The sequence below is a fragment of the Drosophila nasuta genome, chromosome 2R (genome assembly GCF_023558535.2).
Source record: "Drosophila nasuta strain 15112-1781.00 chromosome 2R, ASM2355853v1, whole genome shotgun sequence".
Lineage (NCBI taxonomy): Eukaryota > Metazoa > Arthropoda > Insecta > Diptera > Drosophilidae > Drosophila > Drosophila nasuta.
The window spans coordinates 26722014-26736151 of NC_083456.1; the positions used below are offsets into that span (position 1 = coordinate 26722014).

General features: G+C 35.6%; 2 protein-coding genes across 2 annotated transcripts in view; one reads left to right on the forward strand and one right to left on the reverse strand.

Annotated features, from left to right (window-relative positions):
- Window positions 1-1102: 1102 nt before the first annotated feature.
- LOC132785535 (phosphoinositide 3-kinase adapter protein 1) overlaps window positions 1103-14138 on the forward strand; it is a 37197-nt gene continuing 24161 nt past the window's right edge. The window contains exons 1-2 of the mRNA XM_060791676.1: window positions 1103-1367; window positions 7325-7601. Of these exons, the coding sequence (XP_060647659.1) occupies window positions 7592-7601 (10 nt within the window). The 5' untranslated portion in view covers window positions 1103-1367; window positions 7325-7591. The remainder of the gene's footprint in view (window positions 1368-7324; window positions 7602-14138) is intronic.
- LOC132785536 (uncharacterized) lies at window positions 2309-2807 on the reverse strand. The gene has a single exon (XM_060791679.1). It carries the CDS (start codon window positions 2669-2671, stop codon window positions 2363-2365), a length of 309 nt encoding a protein of 102 aa, XP_060647662.1. The 5' UTR covers window positions 2672-2807; the 3' UTR covers window positions 2309-2362.

Genomic DNA, 14138 nt, shown 5'->3' on the forward strand with positions numbered 1-14138 from the left:
CACTTTTGCACTTCACACTTGTTTGTTTTACCTGCAATATTGAACTTTACACTGTTGTCATTATTTTAATTGTTGACCGGCAGTTTTTTATTGGGTTCTAGTAAATGCAAACTTAAACTGAAAATACGTTCGAAGTGAAAGAATTTTCGTAGCGCAATCACATATGTACATAGTTTGCTTCTCTCCAACTCACAGCTGTTGCTGCTTTGCATGTTGGATATGTATGTGTGCCTGGCGCATATGTGAAAGAATGTTAACGGAATACTACAGAAGAAATTAAAATTGCATTTAAGTAAATAATTAATGTTGAGCGTAGCTTTTAAGTTTCAATTCAATTCATCAGAAATTGCTCGAGCTTGTTGAAATTAAAAATAATTCAAATTCAACAGCTGTTAACTGAATGCCAAGCTAAAATGCCGGCGACTGTTTACATTGCCAAGCGAGCATAAGTATTTTAAAATACTTAGTTACTTTATGTTATATTTATATAAAATTTAAATTAAATAAAAAAATGTTTCTAATGTCTTTGTAAAATGTTTTATTTCTTTGCTTTAATAGTAGAAAGTTAATAAAGCAAGTCAATGAAGGCCAGAGCTTTAAAAACACTGTTTTAGTGTTGGTGAACGCAATTTACTATAAACTGATGATTTGAACGTTAAATTTGAAAATCCTTAATTTACCCGTAATAAATACGGCGTTTAAACATTGCTATTTCTTAACAAATTTGGTGGATAGATTCAATATATGGGAATATAATTTAGGATATTTATTATTTTATATTTTCTCCGGCTAATTGAAGCCCTATAACTGCATATAAGGCAAACATTTTGGCTCATCTCATAAGCATGTGTGTTTGGAATGCTTTCCAGACCCAAATACGAATACCGACGATCATTGAATGCACATTACAAACACATGCGCATGATTCTCTTTGAACCTAGAGCTTTGCTCTTTAAACGAGAGCGAGAGAGGGAGAAAGAGAGAGAGCAACTCGCTTCGCCCAACGCGCGCAAAAACGTTTTGGCTTTCGCTTTGCCTTTGCTCTGCTTTTATTTTTATTGCAGCTGTGTTGCGTTGTGTTGTGTGTTGTGTTTTGTGTTGGGGGTTTTGGGGCAGCGTCAGCCAAGCGACCATTTAATTTTCGTTTTGCCGTGGAACCGTTTGGCGCAAGCGACGTGCGCGTTGTTCTGAACAATTTGGAAAATGTCGAGTAAAAGCGGTTCGTGATTCAATTTTGATTTTCGTCGTTCTGTGCTCGCATTGATAACCACAACAAATATCGAATACCGTTATACAGCAGCGTCATCTAGCGGTGGAAATTGAAGCTAAAACAAAAATCCGTGCCAACTTGTTGCGTTTGTTTTCTGGTAAGTATTACGTTTTAAGCTAAATATAAAGCAAATCGAAAACAGCAGCATGGACAACAACAACTGAAGCGATAACAACAAAAATAACCGCCATCCTTTGACAGGCGGCGACGACATAAAATGTCAAACTGTCGATCAACATCAAGGCGAAATATGCAAGATGCGTGTCTTAAATGCAAAGAGGGGCAGAATACTCTTGCAAATTCAAATACATATGTACACACGTACATAAGTATGTGTGTTTGTATGTCCATATTTGCAAGGCAGCCATTTATGTAATGATGTTGCCCCATCCATATACACACACATATACATACATATGTATGTATGTAGTCACATTTCTGGACTATCCTCTCCTTTCTTCGCTTCTTCTTTAATCTCAGCACTGATCTCGCTTTCGGCTACGCGTTTTGCATGCCTACCCAATCGCCATCTCTGTCGCTCGTTCGCTGGTGGTTTGGTCGCGCGATTTTTGCCCTTCTCTGGAATGCATTTAATTCGTATTTGAATTTCATCGCTTTGATTCTGTGTATTTTGTTTTTGGCCACGCTCGCTTGTTTTTACAACGCAAAAACACTTGTTGAGTGCTGTGTATATTGTCTAAAGGGAAGAAATCAAACTAAGCGCAAACTTTAATTAATATTCCACGCACTCCCACACACACACACACAGAAGCACGCTCGTTCCCTCTCTGACACACGTACTTAACTATTTGTGCATGTGTGTGTGCATGAAATGAGGGAACAATGTTGTTATTGTTGTTCGATATGGACGTTATTTGTTGTTGTGGCTGCTGGAATTTGGAATTGATTGGAATTTGCGCATGCTCAACACACTTTATGCTGAACAATTGCGGCACACGCTTCTTCTTGGCAAGGTAAAAGTGCGCCATCTACTGGAATTTACGAGCTGAGCTATAAATAGACTTTGCAACTTAGGATTAAACACAAAACAATTTATTATTTCAAAGCAGTTTAATCATAAATGTTTATGATTTAAAAAGGATTCAATTGCTTTTTAAGTGTTTGGAAACGTGAACGTATGCGCTTAAACAACTTCGAGAAATACTTCCTTGCCCGACGACGACGCGAACTCTTTGTGGTCGAAGTTGTGACAGGCGCCACAGTTGTCGTAGTCGAAGTGGATGAAGTTGCTCCTACAAGGCATTCGGCATTCTGCGGAGTCAGCAGGCAATTGATACAGTTGGGATCCAAAGGAGCTACATCGCAGGTAACGGCTGTGACGTCAGCAGGAAGACAGAAAAACAAGATGGCGGCGAAAACGAGAAATTTAACAGCTCTCATTTTGATGTTGAACTTTTAACGATTGTTGCTAGATAACTATAGTTGTGGGTTTTATATGAAGCAAAGTTTAGTCGAAAGAAACAGATTTGTATTTCTTGTTATTTAATATTTTATTATTTGAGGGGAGCAAACTTTGTACAGGTGTTCAAACAAAACTAAACCAAACAGCAGTTTCTGAGAATTTCGTTTCGAAATTGTTGAAATAAGTCTATCAAATTTCTAGATAGCAGAGCTGAAACCCACTTAGAGGCGAATGCCAAGTTCTGCATGTGGCCAGTGCGATGAGACGAGACGTCGACAGAATTGTGACAATGACAACAAATTGAACTAAATTTTAATTGTTGGCCATTTGCATAGACAACGTTGTTGCTATTATTATTGTTGTGCAACTTGACGATCTCATTGATGTTTTTATGCGCTTGTCAAGCATTATTTATGTATTTATGTGAACGTGAAACGTGCGTGGCTGCCACCTCGAGTCTCGACTCACTTTGTGTTGCACCCACATAAAACATTAACATATTTTTTTTGGTCGAACATTCGTTTTTGTTATTGGCACCAATACTGCAAACGTACAACAAAAATTCGGTCGCGCAGCGATCACTGCGATAAACGGAAAAACATGTGAAAGTCAAAATTGAAATGCAAAAATAATGTACAAAATAAATGTCATTCCCGAGTCCATCACCAAAAACCAAAAAAAAGGGGGGAAAAAGTAAAATTTCATAGGAACAGTGGCATGATTAATTACATTTTAAATGAAATGAAAAATGCCAAAGGCGAGTGGGTGAAATTTTGCGCTGTACAACATTGCGTATGAGCGATGTTTACTTGGCAGCTGTTCCACCATGTCTTGCCATCTTGCTCTCTCTCGCACGTTCGCCACAGATCATCATCAGCTGTTTGATGTGCTATATTTTTGACTAGCCGCACTCTCTTCTCTCGCTCTCCCTCTCTCTCGCACTCTGTGCTGTCTCTTTAGTTGTTGCTCCCAATATTCCTAAACAAAAATATTCGCGTGCTCATACGAATTCATTTAAAACAATTTGTGCTATTTTTTTGTGTTCTATTTTATAAATAAATTAGCTACCTCTCTTTCGCCGTCTCTCTCTCACTCTATCGCTATTTGTTGCTCTTTCAGCGTTCTCTTTGGCATTCAATTGAAATTGTGCTTTAGCTTTTTTGGCTACCAGCAAATTATTTTAATTGTTTACAAACGAATCGTTTGTTACTCGGACGCGGTCTCGGACTCGGACTCCGATTCGGTCTTCTCTCGATAATTTCGTGTATTGTTTTTAAGTTTTTATTGAGTATGTATATAATATATTTATTACAAATTTTATTGGCATCGGACACAACGAACGAATGAAACGTGTGCGCGATTTCAGTTTCTTCAATAATCTTTATTGGCCGTTTGACAAATTCGAAAACGCCTCAATTGATTTATTTGATTTAATTCTCCGTCTCGATTGCAAAACATTTTTGTTGTGCTGTGATCGTTGTGCCTATGTTTGTGTGGCTTTCTGTGTGGCAAACGTGCAACAAATCGATCTTGTAATCACATCAATATCATAAACATTTATGTGGCATTTTGGTTCAATTCGTTTTTTTACGTGCCTTTTGCACGATAATTGCAATTTTCATATGCAATTCATTTATTCATGAATGCAATTATAATAATGTTATGAATATATAACAATAAAAATTAATTTGCTTGTCTTTATGTGAGCAGGATATAATAATAATAATAATAGTTTTGCTTATTATAATTAAACTTTTTGATTGATCTCCTAAAATTTACTCGAATGAATTCGTAGTTCGTCTTTCTGTACCATTTTCTGTTAATAAATCTTGTTAGAATGCTGAGAAAAATAAATATGCTTGAGAATGTAATAAATCTCAATGCTTACACCAATCTATTTACTCAGTAATTAGCATTAAATTGTTCACACTGCTCGACGAAATTTCACTGCGAAATCTCAGCAATTTGGATGTGCGATTTAAGCTGACTATTAATAGCAGAAAATTCCATTTAATACGATTTTCCAGCATATTTTTAGCCATTTTGTTTACATTGATTACTTTGAATGAAATTTATTGCCAACTAGATATGCTTAACCAGACGTCTGCAAAGATCGCCTTTTATATAGTTCCCAAGTGATTCACTGCCAAGTCAGGTGCTGCCGACAGTTGTGTGTGTATATAGAGTATAAATATATAGTATATATCGGCTAATCGGTCGAATGTTTTGGCGCTAAACTTGCTCTGCTTTTGTTTTCATTTGTCTGTTTTTTTTTTTTTCGGACAAGCCTCCATGCCACTTCATTCTGTTGCCCCGCCATGCCGCATGTCAATTGTCTGCAGGGTTGCCTTGCCTGCATCATGCTCCACTTGATCTTGTCGCTGTCGCCGTCGCCGTTCTTGTCGCCAGGGGCATACAACATTAATCCCGTTTCGTGCCGGCTGCTGTTGCTGCTGTGACTGTAGCTGTTGCTGTTGCTGTAGCGGTTGTTGTTGCAGTCAACGGCGCATTTACCTAAATTGGAATTTCCGGTAAACCGTAATGAAAATCGTAGCAATCAAACCGAAAAAAAATACACTGAGCAAAACGTATAAAAAAATTCATATGCAAATAAGCAGGCACCAAAGAATAGCGACGAAACAAGCGTGCTATGAACTAAGCAGAGTTCAAACTAACGAAATTCATGCAAAAGTTGATGAAAAGTAAGAGCTTCCAAAGCAAATAAGGTTTCAAAGTTAACAGCAGTCTTATGTAGAACAAATGCTGAGCTTTATGTAAAGCTTTGCTCTTTTTGGATGAAGCTTTAATGTGCTTTTATACAAATTTATAATTTATAGTAAAATTTTAAAGTTTTATGGCTGAATTAGAGCTTTAATGAGCTTGCAAATACTTTGAAAAGTTTATCACCTTTGAAGTACAGGTATTTCTGCAGTTGAGTACGCTCAACAAGCGTCTTAAGCCCGCTCATACACTTGAATACCCTTACTTTAGCCCAGTCACATTGATATGCAAATGAATGTCACCATCTTAAATGAAATAATCGTCTTAAACGAATGCTGCGCTGCTGTTCTCGCTAAATCGTTGGACTTAATTGCTTTTCCCAGTTCTCAGAGTTCTCGAAAAAGAGATAGACACACATGCAGAAGAAATAGTGAGAAAGAGAGATCAATATGGAGAAGGGGGATAGCAAAGAAATTAAAAGGCTTGTTTTTATGAGCGCCTTTAATGACTTATTTACTTAATAATTTTTGTTTTTATTGCATATTACTACTGAAAGCCTCGCCGAACACTTTCAATGTCATTCGTTTTGAGAGTGTTCTGAGAAGAAATCAAATGAAATACGTAAATTCCACACTAAATTTAGATATCGAAATCCAAACAAAAGTTGGAAAAACTTTCTGTAATTCCAAGTATAAACAGTTCTTATACAAAATTTGGGTTACAATGTTGTAAACAATAATCTCTGCTCAGCATAAATTCTATAAAACAACAGAAACAATGATACAATTTTTTTTTTTTTGGTTATGTTTTAATATAAAGAATACAGAGAAGAATTTTATTTACCATACGCAAATAAATCAATCGATGTTACTTTGGAATTTATAAAGTTGAAGAACTCTTTTGATATGCGTCGATAAAATCAAACCTATTTCATCAAGGTTTCGACACAAATTCAAAATCAAATATACATAGAATCAACCCGTCAAAGATTCCCCAAAAATATTCCTATATGTTATATGTATATAGAATTTGATGGAATTGATAGGTGTTGATGTATGTGGATGCCAGGCGATTGCAAAATCAACGCCACACGATGGGGGCACCAAATAAGAATCAGAATCAGAATCGGAATCACTTTACTGTTTTGCGATGTGCCGCGAATATTAAATCACTGAAATATGCCAATAAAAAAATATTCGAAACATTTTTTTCGGATTTTTATTTTTCGTTTTTGCAGGCGCCAAAGTAGGCAGGCAACTGAAGCCAACTATAGACAAATACAATGCTTGTGACTATAAAACTTTTTATGACTTTGTACTTATTAATTTAATGTACTAATTGCGGTTTCTGTGGCAAGTGTCGGCAAATGGCTGTCAGCGTTTTAAAGTGGGGCTGAGAGCACAAAAAAAGGGGGGGCGAAAGCAAGGAGGAAGTTGTAAAAGACACTCAACTAAACAAACGACTAAAGACTTCATCAACTATTTTGCCTAGACACATCTGCATTATTAAACATTTAATTTCGAGTTGTTTTCTAATTTTGATTTTCTATTTTATTTTTGTACGGGGGTGGGGAGGTGCAACGTTTCCGGCCACAATATCCGTGTTTCGTTTTTTTGTGTCCACATAATGTTGGGAAAACTTTTTTGCTTCCGTTAGAAATGTGTGTGTTTTCTGTAGAGTTTTCCTATTTAGCATGCAGGCATGTACCGTTAGCCATAAGTTGTACCTGCCACACTTGCCACATACACTCGGTTTTATCCACTCTATACTTTAGTTTTAATTTTTCTCTTCCCTTTTTCTGTGTGCACACACATATTTATAGTAGTTGGTAGTTGGCTGCTTTACCATGCGCATAATTAATTAACATTTTAATAATTGCTGAATGCTTTTCTATTTTCTATGTTTTGCAGGTTTTCAATTGCCCGTCTGTGTTCGAGTGTGTTCGAGTGTGTGTGTTTTTGTGTGTGTCCAAAACTTTGACTACCTATATCCGCCGGAAGAACCATAACTGGCCAGAACAAGTGCAAAGCCCCTGAACTCAACACAACAGTCTCTCCTTCCTCTTCTCTTCCCCCTTCAGCACAACTCTTCCCACACTTCCATATGGCAGCTACAGCTCCAAACTGAGCAGACAAGTGAACATTGGGCAAGCATCGGAGGCATTTACTCGAATCAACATGTCATTGGGTAAGTGCTAGTCAATCAATTTTAATACCCTTCAGGCCCCCATAAGGAGGCCAGACAAATTTACGATATTTTTATTGTATATGTAGATAATTAAATACAAGTCATTAATTGAGTATATAAAAAAAATCATAAAAATCTTACATGTGTAATAATCTAAGTTGGTTCAAAGATTTATGAATATTTATTTATTTAAATAAATAGTTACAGGCAAGAATTATTAGCAAGGTTAGATAAATTACTTAATATTTCTATAAAGAATAAACTTATAAAACTAAATAAATAAATAATATACATAATATAGGAAAATTGATGAGTACTAAATACTAAATAAATAAATAATAAATTTTATGCACAAAGTATAATATAATACAATTCATAAGAACTCACAATCCATGCACTTATTGAACAATTCAAAAGAATTACCGATGCAATCAATTTGTAACTAAATTTACCTACTATCAAATAAATTTGCAAAAACCAAAATAATAAAATTTTTGCATAGTTTACAAATGAATGAAGTAATCAAATAAATAATACATATTTATTAATTATTTACTAGTAAAATATAAAACAGTTAAAGTATGAAGTAGTTCGGGGCTTGGACTTCGCATACTAGCATTTAATTTGAAGTTACTAACAAATATAAATAAATAAAACTAAGTCTAATAATGAAAATATACCAAATAATTAAATATACCAAAACTAACTATCTACCAAATATCAATGAAATATACCGACAAATTAAATATACCAAATACTAAATGTATGGCAAATAAAAATAAAATATACCAAAACTAACTATATACCAAATATCATTGAAATATACCGACAAATTAAATATACCAAATATTAAATGTATGACAAATAAAAATAAAATATACAAAAAATTAAATTTACCAAATATTTATCAAATATACTAACAAATTAAATATACTAAATTCTAAATATATAAATAAAATAATAATGCAATTAAAGTAATACCCAAATATTAATTTATTAAAAACTAAATAATAATGAGCTAACAATATAAACATGTCAATTACTAAATTTACAAATCAATATACAAATAAATACAAAAATGCATAATCAATCAACTAATTATATTAATCATACGTCACGCAGTCTTCCCACCTCTAATAAGACTTCAATTAAAAGCACCTGCAGCTATACATACAACATATTTCAAGCAGTGCACAATGCAGACTATTGTATAGAGTTTGCCTTTGGCGCTCCAGCGTTGCATGTCCAGTTTTGTTAGACATAAACATGACAATGTCGTTCACGCCTGCGACATAATTTGACACCAAATCGAGCTGCCTGAGTGCTCTTCTGCACTTCGGACTAGACCTTTCCATTACCATTTCTCCGAGCTCGTTAATGAGCGGAGGAGAAGAGGGGAGTCGAGTGCAACATGTACATTAGCAATTTCCCAGAACGCCAACGCATTTATCTTACACTACTCGCCGTTGCAGTTGCAAGTTGCAACCCCTTCTGCTTGCCACAGAGACACGCCAACGATTAGTCCGAGCATGAGATGCGGTGCAACCCACTGACATTCCAATTCCAATCGAATCGAAGCGAGCAACAGTAGCAGCAACAAACAGCAACAAGCAAACAAACAAACAAACAAATCTCCACAACAATGAAGGCGTGCTCCAAGATTGTGTACTAGGCACGCCTCGGAGTCGCCTCGCCACCTAGAAAAAAAGTTGCAATTGTGCCACACAGTTTACTTCTTCTTAGTTCATCTTTTTTCCCAGCGCCTCAAATGATGCGCATTCAACTGAGACGCCAGTTGTTTTGGCTATGGGAACAAAACTAACTATGGCACTTATCCAATAGATATATATACATATGTGGCACCCATAATGCTATGCAACGCAGACGCAGTCTAGTAGACTGATCAATTTGTGACTCACGGAGAAAGAGCGAAGAGAAGACGAGGTCATTCATCAATTAGTGAAACACACACTCAAACTCGTAATAATAATAATAATAATAATCGTGGCAAGAACTACGGCAAAATGTTAATAAATAACAAATCAAATGTCGAGCATCTAATTAGTCAGATTTGTGGCATCTTCCTCCCCTCCCGCGCGCACACTCCTCAATCACTGTCACTCTGTGTCCAGCCAAACAGATTGTGATTGTGTGTGCACAGTTGTCAAAGATTTCTTTTTGTTATTATTTATGTTGACTAGAACAAATAATCAGTAGTGCTTCAAGCTGATATGGGAAATGGCGCAATTAAAATACAAAATACAAAACACAAAAAATACAAACTCGCGCAGCGTACGCAACAGATTCAGATAGAGATACAAATATAGAGTTGCAGATGCAGATACAAATGGAAATGAAAATGGAAAATGGGCTCGCGTCCATTCGTTGTCCATGTTGTCAGACTGTCACTCGAACTCTGCTTTTCGCTTTCCTTGTTTACACTTCTTTTTTTTTATTTGTGTGTTATATTTATAAATAGTTTGTCGTCATTCATTAAATCTGCATTGAATTTCATTCATTCGCAGTTATTTTTGTATTTTAATTGCACTCATTGAGTGCACTTGTTCTATGTGTCTCTCTCCATTGATAATGCCGACAGAGTTTAATGCATTGACATCGTTTGTGCAAGATTCTGTTATTTGTTTGTCGTTTATTATGATTATATAAACTGTGACGCAAATAATTAAAAATCCATTCGCATAAACGCAAAAATTTCTCTCACGCTCCAAGCTAAAGAATCTATAAGCATGAATCAGCTTGTTTTCTGGGGCTTCTGCGTAACGCAGTCACACCTAAAATATTAAATACATTTCTGTGTAAATATTTACGCAAAATTCTCGTGCACAATGCAACTGCAAATTGGCAACTGGTCTTTGTTCGAATGCCGCCGCCAGGCAATCGAATTCACAAATTGGCAACAGCCAAACAAAAAAAACAAATAAAGAGAAAAACAGCTGGTTTTGTCGATAAAGAAATCTATCAGTGAGGAAATGTGGATCACTGTCCTCAATTTGTTCCACACTCATTGCCAATGACGATGTCTCGAACGTCACGAAACTGTTTTGCGTTGATCATTTTGTCTCGAATGCTTACGCAAATTTTCATGGCACATGCTTAATTTTTATCGACGAAATTAAATGAGTGTGCGTACTCGTATATTGTGCTCGAAAAGTGCATCAATTGAACATGAAATGACAATCGTTAATACATTTTCCTTTAGTTTTGATGTCTTCATTATTTTTCCGAAGAATTTGCAATTACAAACGATCTAAAGATACACACAATATATGTACTCGTATATAGTATGACCCGGCATAAATCTAGACAATCCCATTTGGCGCACAGGCACACGAGTCTAAAAATATCTGGGCGTTGAGACATTAGAAGACGCTCTCATCTGCTACAAATGATTCTTCATAATTGAATTACATGGCCAGCGACAAGAGCGTAACAATTTTAATTACACACCTCATAATCATTTGCCAGACTGCGTGTAGGAGTCGAGATTCTAAAGTGGAGTAGGAGTTGCAGTTGGAGTTGAAGAATATAGAAATGGAGTTGAAAGTAGGAATTTAGAGAGACTAGAGGATCCTTCCAGTCTAACAAAGCATTACAAAAAAAAAACAACAAAATAAAACTTGATCAAATTTCGTGAATGAAATTCAACGATGCATGTCGAGACTGTCAGTTTCCCCCCCAAAAAAAGGGGAAATGCCTTCATTTTCCCAGTGTGTCTGTGTGTGTGGGTTGTTTGGCCTCTGGAACTAAGTTCATGGGGGCTGCAAGACGAATATTTATTTAGACAGCCATCAGGAAATGTTGCACATTTCGTAAATATTTGCACAGAACCGAAGTTAGTCTTTGGTAATTTACATAAGCATATGCATAATAAGCAGGAATAAAGAAAACTATAGTTTTTTATATTAATTATATATTACATTTTTTGTCAGTGATTTAAAATGTTTGAGTCTATGACCTTAGCAGCTAGCATTCCCTTCTTTTAGTTATTATATTATTTGGTATAATAATTAACATGTAATTAAATAAACAAATAATAAAATGTTTTCTTGTTGAGTTTAATCAGCATTTTTGGAATATATTTTTCAATTTGCAGTAAAGTCATTAAGTGTTATTTATGTGTTCAATATATTTTTGACAACCAATAAAGAAATTACGCATTTCTTTGGATTTTCTAAGATCTAAAGAATTTGAACGCTGCTATTTTTGTAGTTCGCAATTTAGTATACCCAAAATAGTAATTCAGCAATTAATTAAAATTCCCAATAAGATTTGATTTAAAAATATTAAAACACTTAATTGAAGTAGGACTTTTATTAATCTTTAAATCACATTTCAACGTTTAATTTTATATTCTGCTAATGTTTGAATTTGTGATGTGTTTAACTTCTTAAGCAAGTTCTTATAATAAAAAATATTATTTCAACATTAAATTTTCTATTCTAAATGCTGACCAATTTGTAATATTAAGTAAGAGTAATTCAGAATTCGATTGCAGTAATCTCGTTTTTGTATTTGTTTAATATAGCATCTGTTTTGATACCTGCGAATTGTAATACAATACCTACTAAGGTTCTTAAGCATTGTTGATAATGAAAATAATATAATAATTCAAAATTCGATAGCCATAAACTATGTTAGCATTTATTTAATTTACTTCTAATAATGAAAGTAGATTTAAATTTCATTAAAAGAATAATCATTAAATTATCATTGAATTATTGATCATTTAACATTTTCGTACATCGTTTGATTGTAGTAAATAATTTATATGTTTACTTTCAATACTTATGAAAATTTGCAATTAATGGTAGTTTTTTAGACAATTCAATTTTAGTTTATGGTTTGATTATAGTAAATAATTTATATGTTTACTTTTAATGCTTATGAAAATTGACATTTAATAGTAGTTTTTTAGACAGACCGTTCTTAAACATTTACCTTAGACTCCAGAGCTAAACACTTGGGACCTTAGTAGATCTTCTAATAGAGTATCAATGCCACAGGCAAGTGAGTGTTAAAGAGAGAGTGTGTTTGTCTCACTCCATCTCCGAGCTCATATTACAAGTGCAGTCAAAGCTAAATAAATCAAAATTTGAAGTGTGATCGTGCTGTTAAAAAGAATAGCAATGAATGAATGGAAAAAAACACAGAATTCGACGCTAAGTGCAAAGCGAAACAAGATCAACAACATCATTAGAAGCATCATCATCATGCGCAGTAGAGCGATGCACAAAGGGAAGGAGAGGGAGCTAGAAATGTTGTGTAATGAATGCGACACTGATCCTCTGGGGTATGCCAATTGACATTTAACATCAACCTGTGGTTGTGTGTGCTGCATTTTTACCACGAAAACAGCGACGCTCGCGATGCAACGCAACAACTGCGCAGAAAGTGCGCTGAGTCTGTGGCATGCCCCAAAGCTATATGCCCCAAAATAAAAGTGAGAGACACGCGCTCCACAGGGGATGCAAAGCAAAGCATCAAGATGTGGAGTTTGCGCAGCCTCAACCTTCGGTTATTTTTTTTGGCTCTTTTGCTTTTTTTAGGATTACACGGAAGAGAACAACGTTGGTGTTGTCTATTTTTTTTCCTTTTTGTTGTTGGTGTTTCGTGTGTGTCATGTGCGCATTTCCATTAAGAAAATAATTAACATTTGTGTGTGCATCAGCAGTGAGAGCAGTGAGTGACTTGGGAATGAAATCTGTTGAGCAGATGTCTTGCGGCTGCTGCCCAAGTCCTGTTTTCCGAATTGGAGATTTATGAATGCATTTTATGCATTTCCAAACACCTTTTTTTTCGGCATCGGCTTAAAAATAGCCACCGAGAGCGGGCGAGATTCTGGAGAAGAGCGATATTCAATGGGTTATCAGGCGGCGCATAAAAGTGTGTTTATTTGATTTTTGATTAGGACTTTTGACAGCCAACAAGCTGCCAAGAGACAACACAACTGTTTTGCTGCCGCAATCGCAACCACAAAACTGTTGTCCACGCCCACACACACACACATACGTTTGTCACCAACGCCCACGCACTGCGATCTCAAGATCAGGTAGTAAAAATTGTTTTCACACTTCACTTCTTCTTACCTTTCTTGTCACCCTCGCGCATTTTCCAATTTCCCCCTGCTTAAACATCCCGCTCACATCTGAAGCGAGATTTTTGCTGCTCAGTAATTTCTTTTTGGCATTTCCGTTTTTCAATTTGAAGTGTTTGTAATCATCATTAGCATGTCCAGCACGTAGAAACAAAGATCCTTGTATTTTAATACTTATATCCTTGGCCACATCCTGGCTCAAGCATGCCGCCTTCTTTTCGCAACTTGTTTTCATTGCCAGCGATCCTTTCAGTACTTCGAGTGGCTTCGTTTCAGTCTCAGTTTTCCAAAGGCACTTCACTTTTTTGCCTGCCCCCTTTTTTCACATTTGTTTTTATAGCAATCGTTGTTGTCCGGGAGCATCCGTTCTGAAGTTATTGTTGTTGTTGTTGCTGCCGTGCGTGGGCGGAACTGTAAAATTG

Excerpts from the sequence above, each read along its gene's own strand:
- LOC132785536 (XM_060791679.1), bottom strand. The coding sequence starts at position 2,671 with ATGAGAGCTGTTAAATTTCTCGTTTTCGCCGCCATCTTGTTTTTCTGT.